Source organism: Populus trichocarpa, chromosome 16, assembly GCF_000002775.5.
Source record: "Populus trichocarpa isolate Nisqually-1 chromosome 16, P.trichocarpa_v4.1, whole genome shotgun sequence".
Taxonomy (NCBI): domain Eukaryota; kingdom Viridiplantae; phylum Streptophyta; class Magnoliopsida; order Malpighiales; family Salicaceae; genus Populus; species Populus trichocarpa.
This window is the reverse complement of record NC_037300.2, coordinates 31,341-49,971: the sequence shown is the minus strand read 5'-3', so window position 1 is coordinate 49,971 and position 18,631 is coordinate 31,341. Positions and strand designations below refer to the sequence as shown.

Genomic DNA, 18,631 nt, shown 5'->3' with positions numbered 1-18,631 from the left:
CCTTCCTAACGATTGCAATCATGAAGCGGTCCCTGAGCCATGAAATTTCGTTCATATGTGACTACGCTCCGAAGCAAATGGTCACAAGCCAGCTCTACTTCAGCTTCTACGATGAATGACAGACTCCTGTTTATCCAAATTCACCTTTTTGATCCTCAACATTAAACAACTTTCCACGCCATCAAGATTGTTAAGATAAAATAGAGGACCAGATCGCGCCAAGATATCAGAGGAGAAAACCAATGCCTACTAACTAAAAAAGTGGGGCGGATGAAAAGCATAACAATTCAAACTTGGAGGTGGATTATGAACATGTTTCTATGGTACAGAAGCTGTCATGAAGAACAATGCCTTTGGTGGTTTCCCCTCCTTAGAATGCAATGTCGTAGACGTTTGCTGAAAGCCTCAAGCTTTTCAAATTTGTCACCCTTGAGCTTCTTCGGCACTGTGAGAGCTTTCTTCTTCTTCTTCTTCTCCTTCTTCTCCTCCTCCTTTGCTGGGTCTGGAGATTTTTGTTGTATGCTTCTTAGAGGTGTTGCAAATGCCTTTAGAGTCATCTAAATACAAAAAGAAAATGTCAAGGATGCCTTCCTTAGCGCTATATTATGGAGATTAACAAATTATGTAGCTGGCATTAAATGCATCAATCTTACTGTGGTTCTCAGTTCTTTTAACAGATACATAACAAATATCCATCTTTCCCCCCCCCCAGTAGGGAGGGGTGGTGTTTGAGTGAGTACAAGGTGCCCAAGCTTTTGTTCAACAAATGGAAACCTTTGAACTACACTAGGCCAGATCAACTGAAATGACAGCCATTCTTCATTTTTTTTTTCATAATAAAATTACTCAGCATATACAAACAAGGAAAAGAGGTGACACGGGAGGGCGCAAGTTGGTGTTGAAATGAACCAATGGTAAGACCCAGGGAAAAACATGAAAGAGAAAGAGACGCGACCTCATGGCTATTGTCCACAGCTCTGCATTCAGAAGGATATTCTTCATCACTGCCTCCCAGGGAGGAGCATCTTCCCCAACTCTCTCTATTAGAGCTTGTATATGAGCAACAGTCCTCACTCTGGCCATTTGGCTTTCCCTGTAGAATCATATATCCCACATCCAGTCAAAGATCAGTTAAAAATCTCAAAAAACAACAGTAGTTCTCCAGCAAGGGTTTCTGTTAAAACTACAACCCAGTTTTTAGTGTTCAAGTTTCTGTTGAATGAGATCACCTGCAAATTTGATGGCTCATCGCTGCAAGGCCCAGCATTTTCGTTAGCCACAGAATCCTGAATCATCGACAAAATAACATACATTTAACACGAAATAAATAATAAGGAAAAGATTAATTATGCACAAAAGAGAAGGTAGATACCACTATATTAGCAAACGGTGCAATTTCATAGAGAAGTTCGCTCACAGGTTTCTTGGTTGGAATGCTAAGAGGAACAGAAGAAGAACTTGCAACATCGGTACAGGCTGAACGTAGGCCTGTGATTATCTCATATAAGAGGCTCTAAGAAGAAAAAAAAAAAGGGGGGGGGGGGCAAATAATGTTAGTTTATATAAATATCTCAAAGATAAAAGAGAAAAAATGAAAAAAAAGGCTATGAGTTATCATTCATCATGCTGGTGTAAAGGAGCACTATCATTTTTCCAATCCTTTTGGGCAGTAGATGCATTGCCAACTCTCAAGTAGTTGTCATGGGTAGTTTTAAAGTAATGATATAACAGTACAAACACAATTGAGTTTTCATTTTCACGCAAAGCACTTATGTTGACTAAACAGTTGTAAGACATGATTGACTAGTTATGGTCATGATGTGTCTTGAAATTTGCAAGAGATCTCACAAAATGAATAAATACCAACAGATTTTACATATATATCGGATAACAAAAAACCATAGATAATTATTAAAATAAAATTGATAGAATTAACAGGTATAATGCACAGCCACCCGATGGATGCGACACCCAGCTTGCTAAATTTCAAGCTCCCATAATGGCCTCTCGGTAGCAAGCTAGTGTAATGGAGCAAAAGTCGAGATGCTTAATTAGACAGAGATTCTAAGAAGCACAGATATGTTAAAGAAATTGGCGCAGACAACAGAAAAAGAAAGAGATAGCAAAGGTCTTAGGCTTGCTAACTACCAAAATCACCAACTGGGCTGTAGTTCATGTTTAAATTGTTCACAATAGCTAGATATGGAGATCACCTCATCCATGCCAGCACTGACTTTCAAATCACCCAAATCGTAATATCTCTCAAGCTTATTTGAAGAAGCTGAAGTTTGAGGAGGGTGAAGGATGTTGAAAAAGAAAATGGAAACCGAATCATAATAAAACTGTGGTCGAGAAGAGTTGTGGTCCCCATCAAATTTTATAATGTTTTTATCCCCCTGCAAAAGATGGAAACTTAGTTAATTTGTCGAAGATGAGTCAATATGGTTTGCGAAGAATGACAACTTTAGAATGATAATTACTGCATAGGAGTTAAAGATGAGGTCAGCATGGTGGGGTTGAATGAATTTGTCCTCGCTAGCATGCCCAAATAGAGCAGGAATGAATGTTTTGGGTGCTGCCTGTGAGAATCAAAAGGCATTAATATCTTTTCATCATTTAAGAAACAAAGCATTCAGCATATTAATAAAAATGGGTGTATTGAGTTCATAACATAGAAATAAACAAAAATAACACAATGGAAAAAAGCCATGTACAATCTAAAAAAATTAGGCTTTTTTTCTGGTGGGGATACTATAAGAGCCATAGCAGGGTGGTATGAACACAACATTTAACAATCTAAGAAACAGAGACATACCTTTAGGCAGTTAAGATCCATAATATCAAATTTTGCCTTCTTCTGAATCACTCGTCGCATGTACTGTACAGCCATCTTAACCTGATTGCAACAGAAAGTGTAAAAAGTTGCAATTGTATAAGCCGGGCATAAAGGGAGAAAAATTATGTTTTGAAACTCCAACTAACTTCATATTTCTTGATTGGCTATGTGTGATCAACAAAGATGAAATTAACAACATCCAAACCCCAAAAAATTCCTACAACCACACTGGAGAAATCCTCAAAGACACAGATACAAATACTTCAATGGGTAAGGAAAATAACAGTAAAAAACTCCAAGGCCTGGGAACCTAGTCAGTTACATGGTTGCATGCAGTATGCAGACAATTTTTTAATTTCAAGATTGGTCAGTGAAGATGCTACATACAGTTATCCAATTCAAAAGGAAATGCAAATTACAATACTAACACCAATAAATTGCAAAAGTAACAGAAAGAACAATTGACAAAACCAAACAAAACAATATATAAAAAGTATTGGTGTGCTAAGAGTGGCTAGAGCTTCCAACAGTAAGGGGCAAAACAAAAGATAGAGAGACAGATTCATACTGTAAATTTTGGAAGCCTGATTTTGTACACATCAACAAGTTCCATCATTAGATCAAATAAATTTGCAAAGGCACTATCCAGAACCATCCCAGCTATAGATGGATCTTCTGCTCCATAAAGAAGGCTGAATAATATCACAGAAAAACCACGTATCAGCTGTGTTAGGAGTCCTTAAAAAGGTATTTAGCATCTCAGTCTTGTCCTCTCTCTTTTCTTTAATTTTTTTTTTTTAATCTGACACTCTCAAGACATCAAGAAGGTGATCCAGTAAACATAAAAATAAAACAGTACCTAGTGACTGCACCCATGGATCGTCCCCAGAGGCCTATACGTGATATTTGTTTGTTGCTTCTTAGATACGAGACCACTACTTTGAGGTCATCTCTCTGTCACAGGGGCAAAGGAGCATGCAAAAAATGAAGGAGGCCAAGTTACATATGAACATAATAAAGCAGGGACGTACCTCATGCCAACCAAGGCTCACATGATCACCATCAGATAAGCCAGAACCCGAAAAATCAAGAGCAAAAACAGTGATATTTGATGGAAGAAGAATTACAGCAGCCTCATTTGCATCTGCTCTACATCCACTGCATTGTTGTGCAAGTTGGTAATTGAGTAAGTTTTCCACCCTTGAACACTATCTAACAGCTACTAATTCAGGGAAAGGATGAGGAAACACAATTCACTGTTATATACACACACAGTACATTTCACTGCAGATATAGATATTATAACTTAGCCCATGCTGACTTTGTTGTTGTGTCAAATTGAGCACATTAATCCCAAAACAGGATAAAGGAGAAGACTTTTAGTATAATGACAGCAAGTGCAAAACCACTTTAATCATATGGATGCAAATGATGTCACAGAAACCTAGTGGTGCATTGCATCAGAGTCCAGAAGTAGTGAAAAGTAGGCTAAGGTGCTGTATGGTCCCAGAAAATGAGAAGCCACATTAATGCCTGATTATGAGCCATAGAAAGCAGTTCCCCATTGTTTAGTGGAGAGGTGCGGGTAATGAAGTTAGCTGGAGAGAGTGGGATTAGTTTCAGGACATGAAATTCCAGGTCTTCAATGAGGAAGTGAATAAAGTCAGTGGATTTGATTGTGGGGAAGAGAGCCAACATGGCCTTATTGTAAAACCAGACTTTCAAGTTAAAAGTATGTTACTATAGAACTGAGTAGCAATAATGATACGATACAGGCAAGGTTAAATTTGGATTTTGACATAAAATGTGCAACTATCCAGTCTTACGACAACAATCATAATTCTCAATCCGACCGTTGGATTGAACTGAAATTTTACGTGGAGTCTCCTGACATGTTGTCCTACCTTGGGTTAAAATTTCAGATCAATCGGAGTTGGGGAAGGCACCACAATACTAGTCAACAAAGGTTGTACGAATTTTGTAATTTATTTTCTTTTGACTTCTGGACTTCCTATTTGGCTAGGATTTTTTTCCTAAAAGGATGTGAAAGCCTGTTTTGGGAATTCGACCATAAAAAGAATATAAAGAAACAAAGGAGAAGATTAATGCAGCCTACCTTAACAGTTTGGTACTAAGGCTTACTTAAGTTGAGTGGCCAGACTACATAGAAGCAAAATTACATGGAACAGTCAGAATGATTTTTGCCTACCTGTTTCCATGACAGTATATAACGCAAGGAAGGTGAGTATCTTCAGGTAAAGGCGAAGGCAAGTAATGACTGCATCGCAAGGTATGACCCCTTGCATTGGTAAGCTGAAAGCAAGCAAAACACAAAGCCATCAGGCTTAGAAAATAGAATCATCATTGAGGAAAAGCAAGGCATAAAAGGCAGTAACTAGGAAAGATAGGAGTGAAAATTAGTGTGAACTGATCATGCCCATGCTTGCCTCCAAGTCTTGTCTCTTGTATGCTCTACCAGCAAGAGTGAAATCCTTCTCCCATAAATACTGATCTGGGTTGTAATCCGCCCTGTACAAGAATATATGGAGATGAGCCAAATATTCAAAAAGAAGCATATCTTGATTAAAGAAAAAGGCAAACAGAAATAGCTGTGAAAATGAGAGTACCTGGGAGGGCGAATTACAAAATTGATGAACTGATCAATCATATCATAGAACTAAACTTGGTTTCCAATTGGGCATATCCAAAAGTATATCCTTCCCTCCAAAAAAATGGAACAAACTTGAGGCAAAACCAGTGAGTGAGCGATGAAGAGAAGCTCAAGTCAACCACCCATTTACTTGTCTAATTCACCTCATACCAGTTTTCAGGGTTTTCCTTTTTTTTTTTTTTTTTTAATTTAGAGTAAGAGAATGTGACCACGTCTGTGACTGCCTGAAAGCAAAAGGAAAAGGAAAGGAAAAATTTATCAGGGGATCTCAAGAGGAAGGAAAATTAGAATCTCAATTCCTCAACTAGCTAAGCCAATCTATCATGCTTGCAAAGGAGAATGAAAAAAAATAATCAGATCTTAGAACATTAAAGACCTCAAACAACAAACAGCCATTTGTGAATTATTCTAAAAAAAGAAACTTGACCGAGTAAAAGTTGAAACAAAATGAAATCTTTATGAAAATGGTTTCCTTAAGACCTCAGAGAGAGAGAGAGAGAGAGAGAGAGAGAGCAAGTTGTCGTCTTTAATGACAAAAATGTAGACTAATGAAAGCCAAAGAAGAAGAGGAGGAGGAGGAGGAAGTTTTTTGACCTCGTTGCTTGCTGTAAGGGTTGTGGTTGGGTCGTTGCCGGAAACTGGGGGTGGAAGAGTGTAAGAGAGAGGAGAGGACAGAAAGGCACAGCTTACCAAATCACTTTCTTCTCTTTTTGTTTGATTGGATGTTTCTTCTTCCTCTTCTTCCCCTTTTTTTTTTTTTTTAACTTTTATTTTATACACCATAAGTACCTGTGTTATATTCATCCATTTGCATTATTCAAGGAATAATAATGATAATAAATAAATAATAAAAGAGATAGAGAGTGAGGGAAAGAGTCCAAATCTTTATTACATTTACTAGGATTTTTACTTGCATCCACCCATGTATGTATCAATGGGTGTCTGCGTGTGTCTCCGTCCTGCCCTTTTTACCTTTAACAAGGCTCTTCCTCCTAGGAGATGAGCGTGTTCTTATGTAGTGCTTAGATTTGATTTCTACTTGTACAGCTAACTGAATCACGAGCACCCCTACTGTCCATTCACATGACCTTCCTTCCACTTTTTTTTTTTCCCAATCCGATGTATCAACACTGCAGTATGTGTGTTGTTGTTGTTTAAATAAAGAAATATAATAAAGAAAACAACAAATTCCCGAGCTTTTGAACAAGAAATCTATACATCTCAACATGGATTGGGAAAAAAATAAAAAAAAAGTCTAGCACGTAAGGGGCAATAATGGGATTGAATTGAAAAGGGAATTCCCCATCTATACAGAACCAGCCTCGTTGCCCTTCACAAGTAATCCAAATTCCAAGCTAAGATAAAACCTATAGTATAGGTTTTATGATCAATTGGTCCTCTCCAGTCAAAACTTAAACCAGCCCAGTGACTCCAATGTTACGTTTCATCAAATAGTTGTCATGTTTTTCCTACTTCCTAGATGGTCCCCAAATTCAGCTTACCTCCTCTAACTGGCATTTAGTTTGGTCAAGTGGAGAAGGAAATTATGAAGACACAAATTTTATGTAATACTAATGTAAACGCAAGTCAAAGAACCTCAACCTGCGATCACCATCACTTTGTGTTGGCACTCATGAGAATGAGATGATTCAAGGTACCAAAGCTCGCCAAGGTCTTCCCTATGCTAACAATTAACGGTGCTCTCCTATCATTTCAAGGTTTGGCATCCCCATTTATGAGGGAATCAGATTAGTTGCATTATATACGAATACAGTCCGATACATCTGATTTGTCATTTCAAAAACAGCAGTGCACACTAAAGATGAACATATATCAGATCAACAGAACTGCCGTAGAAATTTCTTTTCTTTTGCTTTTTTTTTAATAGAATAACTGCTCTAGATGTTTCTCCTGTATAACCATACGCATCTCCAGCAACACAGCATTGCTTTCCACCTTTCCTGAGTTGGAGGATGATATTGTCTGCCCAAACTGCAACAAAGATCCTGAACAATTAAAAGAGGACGAATTTGGTTCAGCCCATGAGAAGAACCAAAAGGCAGGATCTTGTTTATTTTTGGAAAGGAGGAGGGTTGGAGGTCTAAATGTTGTGGATGGGATTCAAAATTTTGGGCTATCACTCGGTTTCACAATGCCCTGAAGTTTCCACCCGCCAAGTCCTGCTGAAGCAAATGCCTGGGAGTGTAACATAGCAGATCAGGGAAAGATCAAATTTTTTTTATAAAAAAATATGGTAAGAGTTCTATCTTATTTAATTTAACCATAGCAGTGGCAAGCAACAATTCTGAAACTTTACAACCCCTTCCCAAGTCATTTCTATCTAAGTTCCTTAGATCACTATTAGTTTCTTGAACAGACCAAAGTGTCGATAATTCTGCTCCATCTGCCTCCACCTAAAACATGCTTTCTTCTGCAGTTTTGAAGTATCAACTTAATGGAACTCCACGTCTAATTGGCATTGCTTATTCTTGATAGCAGGATGAAGAGCAGTATGTAATCAAATCTTTGCATTGGAAGTCGAAGTTTAATGGCTATATTAAAACTTCGATGCAAAAATCATCCAGCACCATAAAATACAAGTATACTGAGAATAATAGGAACAGAAGTGAGGTGGGGACTATTGCCGAAATGGGCTTATAACTATACAGGTCAAGAGAATGGAGATTAGGGTAATATTGGTTAAATCAGTGCTTTGAGAAGAGATGACTAATGCAGCCAACAATTTTGCCCCACAAAAGTGTTTGCATGAGAGGGGACAGCTAAACCTTATCAATTATGTAGCATGAATACGATTTAGCATCAACAACCACTTTCCAATTTCACATTGCTTCGAAAGATTGAATGAGAAGGTGACTGAATTAATCAGATACCAATCACAAAAGGAAAAAAAAGAGTGAGCCTAACCTCTTCCCAGGATTTCCCAGTAGCTTCAAGCAAAGCAGCATTGCATGTCTTTAGCTCTATGGAGGCACCAGAGAACATTGAGGCAGCCTCCTCCCACCCCCTATTATGCCCCATACACCTGTAAAATTAACTAAGAATCAGCATAGTTTTTAACTTTCTATAATCCCAGTTTGTACCAGAGATAAACAAGGACATGAATTTGAGGTACAAACAGCATTCAGTCAAAATGCCTAAAGCCATTGTTCTTTTCTTTCCCTTTCGCTTCCTCTCAATAGCCAATATGCCAAGCATGAGCCAGTTAACCCCTCTGCCTCGACTTTTAACAAAGTCATCGTCTTTATTTGTTTCTTTCCAAGATAAATTTACAAAAAGCATTCAAATCACATTTAAATAAAGAAAATCAAAGAAACAAGACTGAAGAATTGATCTTCTGACTAAAGGAAGAAACTTTAATCAAATCATATTTCCAAGTTGTTAACAAAAGACTGTGCTACACGTTTCAACACACAAATTGCATTGAAGTTGAAGAAAGAAACAAGACAAAAGATTGACCTTCCGACTGAAGAAAGAAACTTTCACCAAACCATATTGGCAGCAAAAGAGTGTGGTAGTGCACAAGTGTTAGTTAATAAATGGGGTGAAAGTGAAGGGAGTATTTATTAACAGCAAAGGAATTGACTCACATTACAGTAAGAATGCCATCCCTTGAGTAATTGCAGATAGCTTGCTGAAGATGGTCAGCAGTCTGACCATCCATAGCTGCAACAGAATAGAAACTTGAAATGAAATGAACCTCTGCATCCAAAAAGTCCGGTACTTGTTGCTGCATTATTCTAAGTGTTTCCTTGGTTCGCAATGCATCACTGTCATCAATCAATCAACAGAATAATTGTTTTTCATTTTTATTGAGTATGATTATCATCATCGTCATCATTATTAATTGTAGTATTATTATGTTGTTAGGGCGAGGCGAGGGGAAGAAGATAAATGAAGGATATGAGAAATCACAACCTAGACAAAATAAGCTGAGGTATCCAATCCAATTGCAGAAGCTTTTGAGAGACTTCTGCAGCGTCAAGCTCTCCACTTTTACTTAGTGGCCGGTCATGATCTATTTGGATTAACACAATCATACCATATCACATCATATGAAAAGGGAAGAAATTTATTGATATAGCAAACAGAAGAGTAACTGGCCGGTTTAAGTTTAAGACTATGGGAATCGTTGGGAACGAAAATGTTATTGTTTTAAAAAAGACAAATTATATGTATCAATAGTAGGTGAGGTGAGAGAGAAAGAGAGAGACCTCGAAGTGAGCGGTCATCCCAGGAGCTCTTAGCATGGCGAAGCAAAATAAGGCGACGGGAAACTGATTGTGAATCAGTCTCAATATCAGTATCAGTATTAGTATCAGACATGGTGGTGGATGTCTCCTCTATGACCAAGCTGGGTGGCAAGGAGCTTATTCGGCTGCGGAGGCGGCTAGACCTGATTGAAATGGGAGACGGTGGTGGTGGGCAAGGGCAAGGGCAATACTTTATCATCAACATCAACGGAATTTTGATACTTTGAGTAATGCTGGTTAGAGTGAGTGTTGTATTCGCATTCATCTCCCTTCACTTCACTGCAAATCTCTTGGTGTCCCTTCCAATAATAATCTGCATCTCATTTTATTGGGAGAAAGAATGGGATGAGAGTGAGTGAGTGAATGAGTAAGTTTTACAGATTGCCCATATCATATTCATAGGGTATGATATGGACGGGGCTATTTTTTTTCTTATTATCTATAAGTTTTAAAATTATACCATCATATTAACATTCACAAGCTGAAACTTAAAACTACAAAAAAAAAACGAAATAAACTTTTTAATCCCAAATTTTTACCTTCATCTAATCTAGCATACGCGGCCTATTTTGCTTCGATTTGTTTTGCTTCCCCTAAAACAAACAAAGAACCTAAGCACAGCTGCTTAGGAGAAGGGACGAGTTTTGCTTTGGTAATAAAGTTTTGATCTCTTTCCTGTAAATAGTTGGGGGCATAAATGTAAAAGGTGTTTCCTATTCAACCCTCTGTCTCTGCTTTTGTCTCCCTCTTGGCCTGCTGACAATGATCAGGATGGTGAGTAAACATAGCTCATGATGATATGATATTACCATAAGATGGTTTGGTTTTGGTGGGCAATCAAAATTACTTCTTTTAAGAACCGACCCTTCCCCCTCTACTTTTGTTCTCTCTTTTCCCCTCTTTTGGGTTCCTTATTGTTGCCGAAGGCTCAATAAAGTCATACGCGGATCACATTTGAATCCAGAGATCTCTTACCAACAACCTGCTATTTTCAATCTTTCCACTGCAGAACAAACCCTTTAAAAGGTTAGAGGAAATTCAATACATGTTTACTGTTTTGTTTAAAATTGAATGCTGCATATACATACAGGTGCTTGTTCTTATATTAATATCAGCAGCTATTGTCTATTGGACCTGTAATACACTTCCTTAAGTCTTATCTAAGGAAAAAAAAAATTAAAAATCACACACATATATATTGTATTCACATGATTCTCTTGCGTATATTCTTCTGAATGTTTCTGCTTAGTAAATTTTTTTTCCTTAATTTCTCTCTCTCTCTCTCTCTCTCTCTCTGGTTTATGTAGTTTAGGGCAGCAAATCGAGTGTAATTACTTGTTATGCTGTCTTTTTAAGCACTTAAGATCTTCTTTAGTTATTGTCTGATGGACTTGTGTGTATTTGGAGGAATTTCACACAGTGGGTGACAACCCCGTCGGTATAATGGTGGATCCTCAAACTGGAAAGGTAGCTTCTCGGCTGCTTTTGTTCCGATCTTTCTCTGGCAGAAACTAGCTTCTTTCTTTTTTTGTCGAATCCTTTGTTTTTAGAGCTCATTAAATTGTTTGCACCCCTCTAATATGGCGTCCTTGTTATTGCAGCCCATGGTGTCTCTATGTGGACAGGTGGATTTCTCATTTGCATCTGCTTGGCATCCTGAAGGCCGCATTTTTGCCACGGGGAACCAAGACAAACCCTGTCTTATTTGGGATGCTCGAAACTTGTCAAAGTCTGTTGCTGTGCTGAAGGGCAATCTAGGAGCCATTAGATCAACTCGTTTTACATCTGATGGGCAGTTCATGGCGATGGAAGAGCCGGCAGACTTTTGCATGTGTATGATACGAAGGTTTGAGAAAGAGCAGGAGAGAGACTTTTTTGGGGAGATCTCTGTTGTATCTTTTAGCCCTGATACAGAATCCCTCTTTATAGGAGTGTGGGATCGCAACTATGGAAGCCTCTTTCAGTACAACCGATGCAGGAGTTACTCATATCTCGACTCCCTTATGTGATTATCAGTCATACCTTGTGATCCTGCATTTGCAATTTCCTATGAACATGGGGATGCTAGATCTGACATTCATGCACATGATGATGGTGACATGCCTCATGTTACTTTGCAGTAGAAAAGAAATTGAGAATAGACATTATACTGCTACAATATCTTGCTCTGAAATTATGATGGGTGACATTGTAAGAGAGGAAGAAATCGGACATGATGGCATAGAACCGATGGAGAGCATGTAGGGAGACTTGGCGCGTATCTGGTTAGGTAAACTGGAATCACTAAGGCTTGTGATCGTTTAATCTTTTCCCTGACCCTTCTTTTTTAGAAGAAATCATGCAAAAATGGCATAGCTCCTATTCAGATTTGCAAGTACAAGTATGTTCTTGGTTGTTCTGTCTCAGGCCAATGACAAGTGACGACTTGCAGACCGTCTTGTTAAGCTCTAGTTTTGTTAGCTCCTCTCTACTAATTATTTGGCACAAAAATTTCACATGAGATGCTTATTGTAATTTCTAGAAACCCCCCCTTTCCGCAAGTCTAAAAGGTAAAAGAAAAATAACGCGCTTCTCCACCACAGAAATGAAAACCTTTCCAGATGTATCCACGAATTAAAGCACATCAAGAGAATTTGATCTTGGTTTTGAAATTGTTCTTGTAAGAGGGGAAGAAGGTAAATGCAAGTTTCCAAACTCGGTGGAAGTTCTAATTCAATAGCAAAGCTCAGGCTGGAACATTTTAAGTTAGATATCTCATTATGCCTGAGAGTTTAGACGCTCGCATCTTAGTCTATTGAGTTGTGTGATAGAAAATCATCTTTGGCTTGCTTCTCCAAGCCACTTTCTTCCTCCAATTTCTCAACTATCTGTTTGAGAATACTTTCGGCTTCTGCTTCAAGTTGTTCCATGCTCTCCTCACTAGCAGCCACCAATTCTGGATTGAAGATGTCCTCCTCATTGCATTCATTTGAAGTCCCACTAATCGGAAAGGAATAGCTGCCAAACTTTGGAGTGACATAAGCACCAGGGGAGTATACTCGTCCGCCAACACGGAGCCATTCCTTGAGGCCTGTAACGGCTGGGAATTCAATGGTATGTGGAATTTCAATTGATTCTAACCCCTTTGCAATGGACTTCCTTTTAAAACCTTTCTTTAAGATGTGTCCTTGTGAAGAGTCCTCTACAACTTCTGATTCAGTTGCGGTATTGGATCTACTTGGAATTGCAATCAGTTTTTCACTTGCTAGCTCCGAATTTGATAAGGTGGGATTCTCTTCAATGATGGAGTTTGCTTCTGGAGGAGTGCTATCATTTATGTGTGAATGTGTTTCTTGGATATTGTTACTATCCGCAGAATGTTCAGATGCATGTGTTGAAGATCGGAATTGGTTAAGCTTCACCCCTGTTACTGAACCATCATCCCCTCCGTCATACCCTATTTTCTGCTCCTTAGACAACTTCAACTTTTCAATCAGGGCATCGAATTCCTCTATGGTATGGAAACTCGTCGCACGCTCCATTCCCTCGTGGTTCCTACGCTTTTCTTCAACCCCATGGAAAATCTCTACAGAAGGATAGGAGGCTTCATTTGTTGGGAAAAAATGACAGCTTTTGGATCTTTTCGTTGGATCAATGCTTGGTACTTGTGGGAGCACCAATTTAGCTTCTAGTCTCGTGTGTTTTTCCTCTCCTTCTTGTTCCAGACTCGAGTTAAATTCCGATTTGGTTTTTGTTAGACTGATATCAGGTTCGACAACTGGATTGTTGGATTTGCCTGAAAAACTCCCGGACTTGTATGTGCAGGCTACCGTGTTGGCAGTGCAAACAAGAGCAAAAAACTGGTCGTTGATGTTACCAGAGATGGCCAGTTCTTCGAGTGCAGGAATATCATTGGCCGACCTCTGCATGTTCTTGGTCAGCTCTTCCTGAAAACTCAACGATCTAGACACAAGTTTTGAAGAAATGCATCCCATGTTTACCTGAGCTGTACATGAAAAGAGAGCTCAAGAAACAGAAAGGACTCGAGTTAGAAAAAATAGTAAAGAGGAGATGCTGAATTACAATTTCTGGATTTGAGTGCAGTCGTATTAATGACATATTGTATGTATGCATGGAATATTTTGGATAGCAAAAAACTCTCCTTTGGTTTACTTTGGCTGAACTAAATCTGTTAGAGAAAAAGTTGACTACACAAATCCAGGGGGATGCAGAAGTTTGGATTGCAGATATCATTATGTTTTAGATCTTACCGATCGCCAATCACGTTCGTAGCAAAACTTGTTTTGTTGAGTCTCAAATCAAATAGAAAGCCAACCAGTAAAACTTGTAGGCCTGTATTGCGAAAGATTACAATCGAAGTTGCTCCCTCCCTCTACTTCCAAGTTTCGAATATGAATTTAAGGTGAGGAACGCAGAGCAGGAGCCAAACTTTTCAGTGGTTAGAGATGGTTTTGTATAGGGGACAAGCACACACCAAAAGAGGAGAGGGTGGTGGTTTCTTTTCTTTTCTTTTTTGTTGCGGAGGACAAAGGCAGACAGCCCTGATTTTGTGGAAAGTTCTCTTTTAAAAGTTTTCCTTTCTCCTATATCCAGAAAGGTTGGTAGACAAAGAAATCTGAAACATGAGCTCTAGTACACAACATATTTGTTGAATAAAAGCGATGATCTGCGATGGAAAATTTATGGCAACTATAGACGAGAAAACTTGAGGAGTCGCACACAAAAGGAGGCTCAAGCCAGATTGATCTCTGCAAGGTTGACACTTCAGCAGCAAGTTTGTCAAAAGAAGCTGCAGAAGAGATGGGTTTTTTTTTTTTTTTTTTCAATGCTAGAATCTAAAACTCATTGGTAGACCCCAAGAAGGATTCGAACTTTGAAAATCCAATAAATAATGGACACCTATTATGATATGTGGTGTCTACCACTGGGACAAACCTGCTTTATTGGAATGGGTTCTGCATCTGCAAAGGTCGACTTTTCATGCTAATTAAAAAATAAATAAATTGTTCAAATGGGAACAGGTAAGGTTGATCTGATTATAGAATCTGACTTGTGATATGGTATAAAACCACAAATATAACAATAATGTTCACATAGAGTGCGAAAACCAGTTGTTCCCTTTCCATTCTATTGATTTTTTCAGCCATGCAAATGAACACTTACATTCCAAGTTCCTTGCATGCTCTCTGCTCTCCAGCAAGGCTAACTGCCTGAGCCATCTAAAAACAGATTCATGGTATGGCCAATGGAAGGACTTGCCCTCTAGTTAAATGATATATGATGCAACCAGTCAGTGCAGCACATGAACCTTGGAAGATTTAGAATAACGCAATTTTTCATAAGCATTCAAACACATGTACATTCATACAAACCTTTTTCAGGCGAAGCTTTATTCACACAGTTTATCACTGAATTATCAAAATAAATATTTCTTGCAAACCCAGTTTTACTGTGATGGTTTATGTATTTCACATCTTTCACGGTTCATAATAATAAAACAGGGCACCCGGCTGATCAATGACAGCTACCAGGAGCAAAACCAATCCTCGAAGTTGAGACGTCATAAGCAATATTATATGTTTGCTGCTGACGGTTTCCGATAATGGCAATTTGGTTGGTTCCAGAGCTACCTGCAAAGGCCAAGCATGTAATACCTTTATCAGCTTCTATTAGAATGCTTGGGGCCCTGAGCGTGAGGTCTGCGCCTCCTTGAAAAATCATTTTAATCTCGGGCACAGCTGATATGCTCTTGAGGCTCCCTTTGAAACAAGTGTCCAAGATGGAATATGCTGGGGCTTTCGCATACTTGGTGGACATGATCTTTACAAAGGCCTGCCTCAGTGCTGCATACATGGACATTGGCAGTCGTGTTATAACAGTTCCGGAGTCTATAAGGGTCGGGACCCTGTACATGGCAGCAGCCAAATCCAGTGGCCTACCAGACACAGTTATAGCTGTCAGTCTCAGAAAGTATAAGCTGGGATTCTTTGAATCTGTGAGCATAGGGGTGAACTTGTAGGATGTTGGAGAAATGCTTCCAATGGACAAGAAGCCTCCTCCAGAAGATCCAGAATTGGCCGTGGGGAGGCAGTAGGAGAAGGCATGTCCATACTTGGTGGACAACTGCGCCAACATTGAAAGCTTGTCACGGGCTAGCCCTATGATACCAGCTGCCCTTCCAAACAACCCTTGATTGTCCTGCCCACATCCATATGTGAATTGGGGTAAAGTCTGAGATGATGTTAGGGTTAATAGATCTTGACTCAAATAGCCGATTGAGAAAGAAGTATCCCCATAGCTGGCCGTGTACAAGCATGCATTAGAATCTGTCTCGCAAAGTGGGTCATTCAAAGTGGCAGCTTTGAGCCTGGAGCACTCGACAGAGGCACATGAAAGTTTTTTGTAGGTCTTAGATACGGAGGGATCATACAGGGGATCTGCTTGGGCATGACAGTACACTGCACAGGGCTGGCACTGGAGCCAGGACAGTGAACTACCTGTGTCGAGAATCATGGCATAGTACTTGGGAGGGGTGCCAAGACCTAACTTTACATAGTAATTACCAGAGCCAATGGACAAACCTGGATTCAATGGGATGCTAGCTGAATTTGGTTCTAGGAGGTGTCCAGATTTTGGCGGCTTGGCAGACCCACTACCGAGACCTTTATTTGCTAGTCTGTCACTCAGAGCCTTAACATGTTCTTCGTCATGCAAGAGTACATCAGAAAGAAGTGAGGAGGAGTTCGGGGTGAGTGAGGAGCCATGTCCATGCACGTGATATATGTTCAGATGTATGCTGGACTGGTTGATGGATTGCACATATGCTGCAAAATGTTAGTATTTGTTATATGAAGCTTAAAATACATATGCATAAATCTCTGATTTGATAAATAACGTTGTGTCTCAAAAACACAATCCACTTCAAGTAAGAGTAAGAATATAACATGCCTTTAGGTTAAAAAAAAAAAAAAAAAAAAGAATATAACATGCCTTTAGGTTTTGCTTGCGAAGATGAAGATGCTAGGGACAGATAGCAAACCATAATCCAGAGCAGCCCCATCATTGCTTCTAAGCTTTTGCAGCTTATGCTCTCCATTTATGTCAAATGAAACTCATACCAGATAAGCCAAATGTCGCAAACTTGAGATTTTATTGCAAACAGGAGGGGAAAAAAGAGGAGAAAGAGTTGCATAATAATTCTTGATTAATTAGTTGGAAACTTTTAATTGATGTCACTTTATGCCAACCAACGGTCCTTTATTAAATTGGAGGAGACAGGTGGTCAAATCATCTTGGAGGTGCATTGATAGCTAATATCACAATTGCATACTATACTTCAATTTCATCACGAGTTCACACCCCAGTCAAGTACTTGCCCCTACTGTATTAACTATAGAACCTGTTAACAGTCCGCACAAATTTTTTGATCGCCCTTTTATTGTCCCTAATTCCCTTCACCTCGGATTTTTATTAGTAGCGGAAAAAAAAGGCCCACCAATCATTCTCACAGCACAGCAAGCGAGGAAGTCGCTTCACTTCATATGCTATGCCAGTAGGCACGCACACCCTGCCAAACGCAGTGGGCCATATGAGGTGGAATGAAAGGGAACGACTCATAAAACTTCCAAATGGAAGGGACCCAACTTTGAATGACAGAGAGAAAGATCCCCAACTTTTGAGACGCCATCATCCCTGCTTTAAACACAAGGTTTGGAAATTATTAGGCCAGTGACTCGGCTTGCGTTAATTTTAGCAGCAGTTTGAGCTTGGAAACAAATCTAAAAATAACTCCAGACCAAAAAAATCATCCCACATCAATTAAAGAAATATGTTGCCGATAACCATTATTTAATAACCTACTGTAGTGTTTCCTCTCACAGTTTCTGGGATTGACAAATTCTGATCCTAAAAACGGGGTGAGATAAGAATTGAGCATTCAAAGCAGGGTATGCTCCAGGACTCCCAGAGTCGGGGCCAAAAACTTCATCTACCTTTGGCGCTCCAAATTTAGCTACAAATGATATGAACCATATGGAAGGCATTATCAAGGTTAACTATCAAACAGGGTTCTTAATTAGGACCACAAAAAAAGACTAACCAGTCAGTTATCATTCAAGTAGTTGAACTCTCACTTTCATGAGTCCATGTCATATCTCTGTACGTGGGTGGCAGAGAGTCTGAGAGAGAGAGAACATAGTTTGTAAGTAGGTGTTCGCTATTTGAATCCACCAAGCATCATCACCGACATGTTTTATCAATCACCCCAATCCAATCAAACATATAGAAACTAAAATCCCACTTAGTAAGTTTTTTCTTCACATGCACATTCATAACATCCCATAAGTTTTTAATACAGAGTACAACCATGAGCTCAGTAGCAATTCACCACTAATTTTAATTCTTGGAATGAGATTCGGCAAGATAAACGGCTAATTTGTCATTGCAATATCAGAGATACAAACTAGAAATTAAGTTGGGATCATAACCTATCGTACAAGCTAATGAATAAACAAGGGACTATTCTTGTTCCATTATCATCACAACCAATTTCCATGACTTTTTTTCCCATATGAATGCTCTTCTATATCAGGTAAATTTTTGTTAGCAATTCACTCCCCTATTCCTAAACGCGGCTAGGCACCAGGGATTTAAAAAGCAAAAGTTATCATTTATTTCATCTATTTTTGACAAATTTGACCAATAACTTAACAAGGAAAAAAGGCTTTATATCCAAGGAACAAATTTGTAAATAAGCACAGGTTTTCTTTCTTTCTTCCCATTTCTTCTGGTCTTCAGAATTGATCCTAATAGGAGTAAGAGGACTGCCAGAGCATCAATGCTTTGGGGGCACAA

General features: G+C 39.0%; 4 protein-coding genes across 8 annotated transcripts; 1 reads left to right on the top strand and 3 right to left on the bottom strand.

The window, feature by feature from the left end:
- Nucleotides 1–129: 129 nt before the first annotated feature.
- Nucleotides 130–6,296, bottom strand: LOC18106008 (uncharacterized). 3 transcript variants are annotated; one of them, XM_024587351.2, is made up of 14 exons: nt 6,102–6,296; nt 5,464–5,731; nt 5,284–5,365; nt 5,046–5,149; nt 3,868–3,994; nt 3,696–3,790; nt 3,405–3,528; nt 2,816–2,896; nt 2,481–2,579; nt 2,214–2,396; nt 1,373–1,513; nt 1,230–1,286; nt 956–1,093; nt 130–557 (listed from the first exon to the last, which is right to left on the bottom strand). In XM_024587351.2, exons 2-14 carry the CDS (start codon nt 5,502–5,504, stop codon nt 336–338), a joined length of 1,494 nt encoding a protein of 497 aa, XP_024443119.2. In that variant the 5' UTR covers nt 5,505–5,731; nt 6,102–6,296; the 3' UTR covers nt 130–335. The 3 variants fall into 3 exon arrangements, with proteins under 3 accessions (XP_024443119.2, XP_024443120.2, XP_006373550.2); XM_024587352.2 differs by having other exon boundaries at nt 130–545; XM_006373488.3 differs by having other exon boundaries at nt 1,418–1,513.
- A 930-nt stretch (nt 6,297–7,226) lies between these two features.
- On the bottom strand, nt 7,227–10,455 carry LOC18106007 (uncharacterized protein At3g52155, chloroplastic). 2 transcript variants are annotated; one of them, XM_006373486.3, is made up of 6 exons: nt 10,318–10,455; nt 9,740–10,091; nt 9,444–9,543; nt 9,116–9,295; nt 8,433–8,550; nt 7,227–7,703 (listed from the first exon to the last, which is right to left on the bottom strand). In XM_006373486.3, exons 2-6 carry the CDS (start codon nt 10,041–10,043, stop codon nt 7,629–7,631), a joined length of 777 nt encoding a protein of 258 aa, XP_006373548.1. In that variant the 5' UTR covers nt 10,044–10,091; nt 10,318–10,455; the 3' UTR covers nt 7,227–7,628. The 2 variants fall into 2 exon arrangements, with proteins under 2 accessions (XP_006373548.1, XP_052303813.1); XM_052447853.1 differs by lacking the exons at nt 7,227–7,703; nt 10,318–10,455 and adding an exon at nt 7,743–8,112 and having other exon boundaries at nt 9,740–10,192.
- Nucleotides 10,456–10,655: 200 nt separating this feature from the next.
- Nucleotides 10,656–12,176, top strand: LOC18106006 (uncharacterized WD repeat-containing protein C2A9.03). 2 transcript variants are annotated; one of them, XM_024587362.2, is made up of 3 exons: nt 10,656–10,804; nt 11,199–11,245; nt 11,380–12,176. In XM_024587362.2, exons 2-3 carry the CDS (start codon nt 11,222–11,224, stop codon nt 11,785–11,787), a joined length of 432 nt encoding a protein of 143 aa, XP_024443130.1. In that variant the 5' UTR covers nt 10,656–10,804; nt 11,199–11,221; the 3' UTR covers nt 11,788–12,176. The 2 variants fall into 2 exon arrangements, with proteins under 2 accessions (XP_024443130.1, XP_006373547.1); XM_006373485.3 differs by having other exon boundaries at nt 11,186–11,245.
- A 2,919-nt stretch (nt 12,177–15,095) lies between these two features.
- On the bottom strand, nt 15,096–17,006 carry LOC18106004 (aspartyl protease family protein At5g10770). The gene is made up of 2 exons (XM_052447852.1): nt 16,769–17,006; nt 15,096–16,602 (listed from the first exon to the last, which is right to left on the bottom strand). Exons 1-2 carry the CDS (start codon nt 16,872–16,874, stop codon nt 15,293–15,295), a joined length of 1,416 nt encoding a protein of 471 aa, XP_052303812.1. The 5' UTR covers nt 16,875–17,006; the 3' UTR covers nt 15,096–15,292.
- Nucleotides 17,007–18,631: the final 1,625 nt, after the last annotated feature.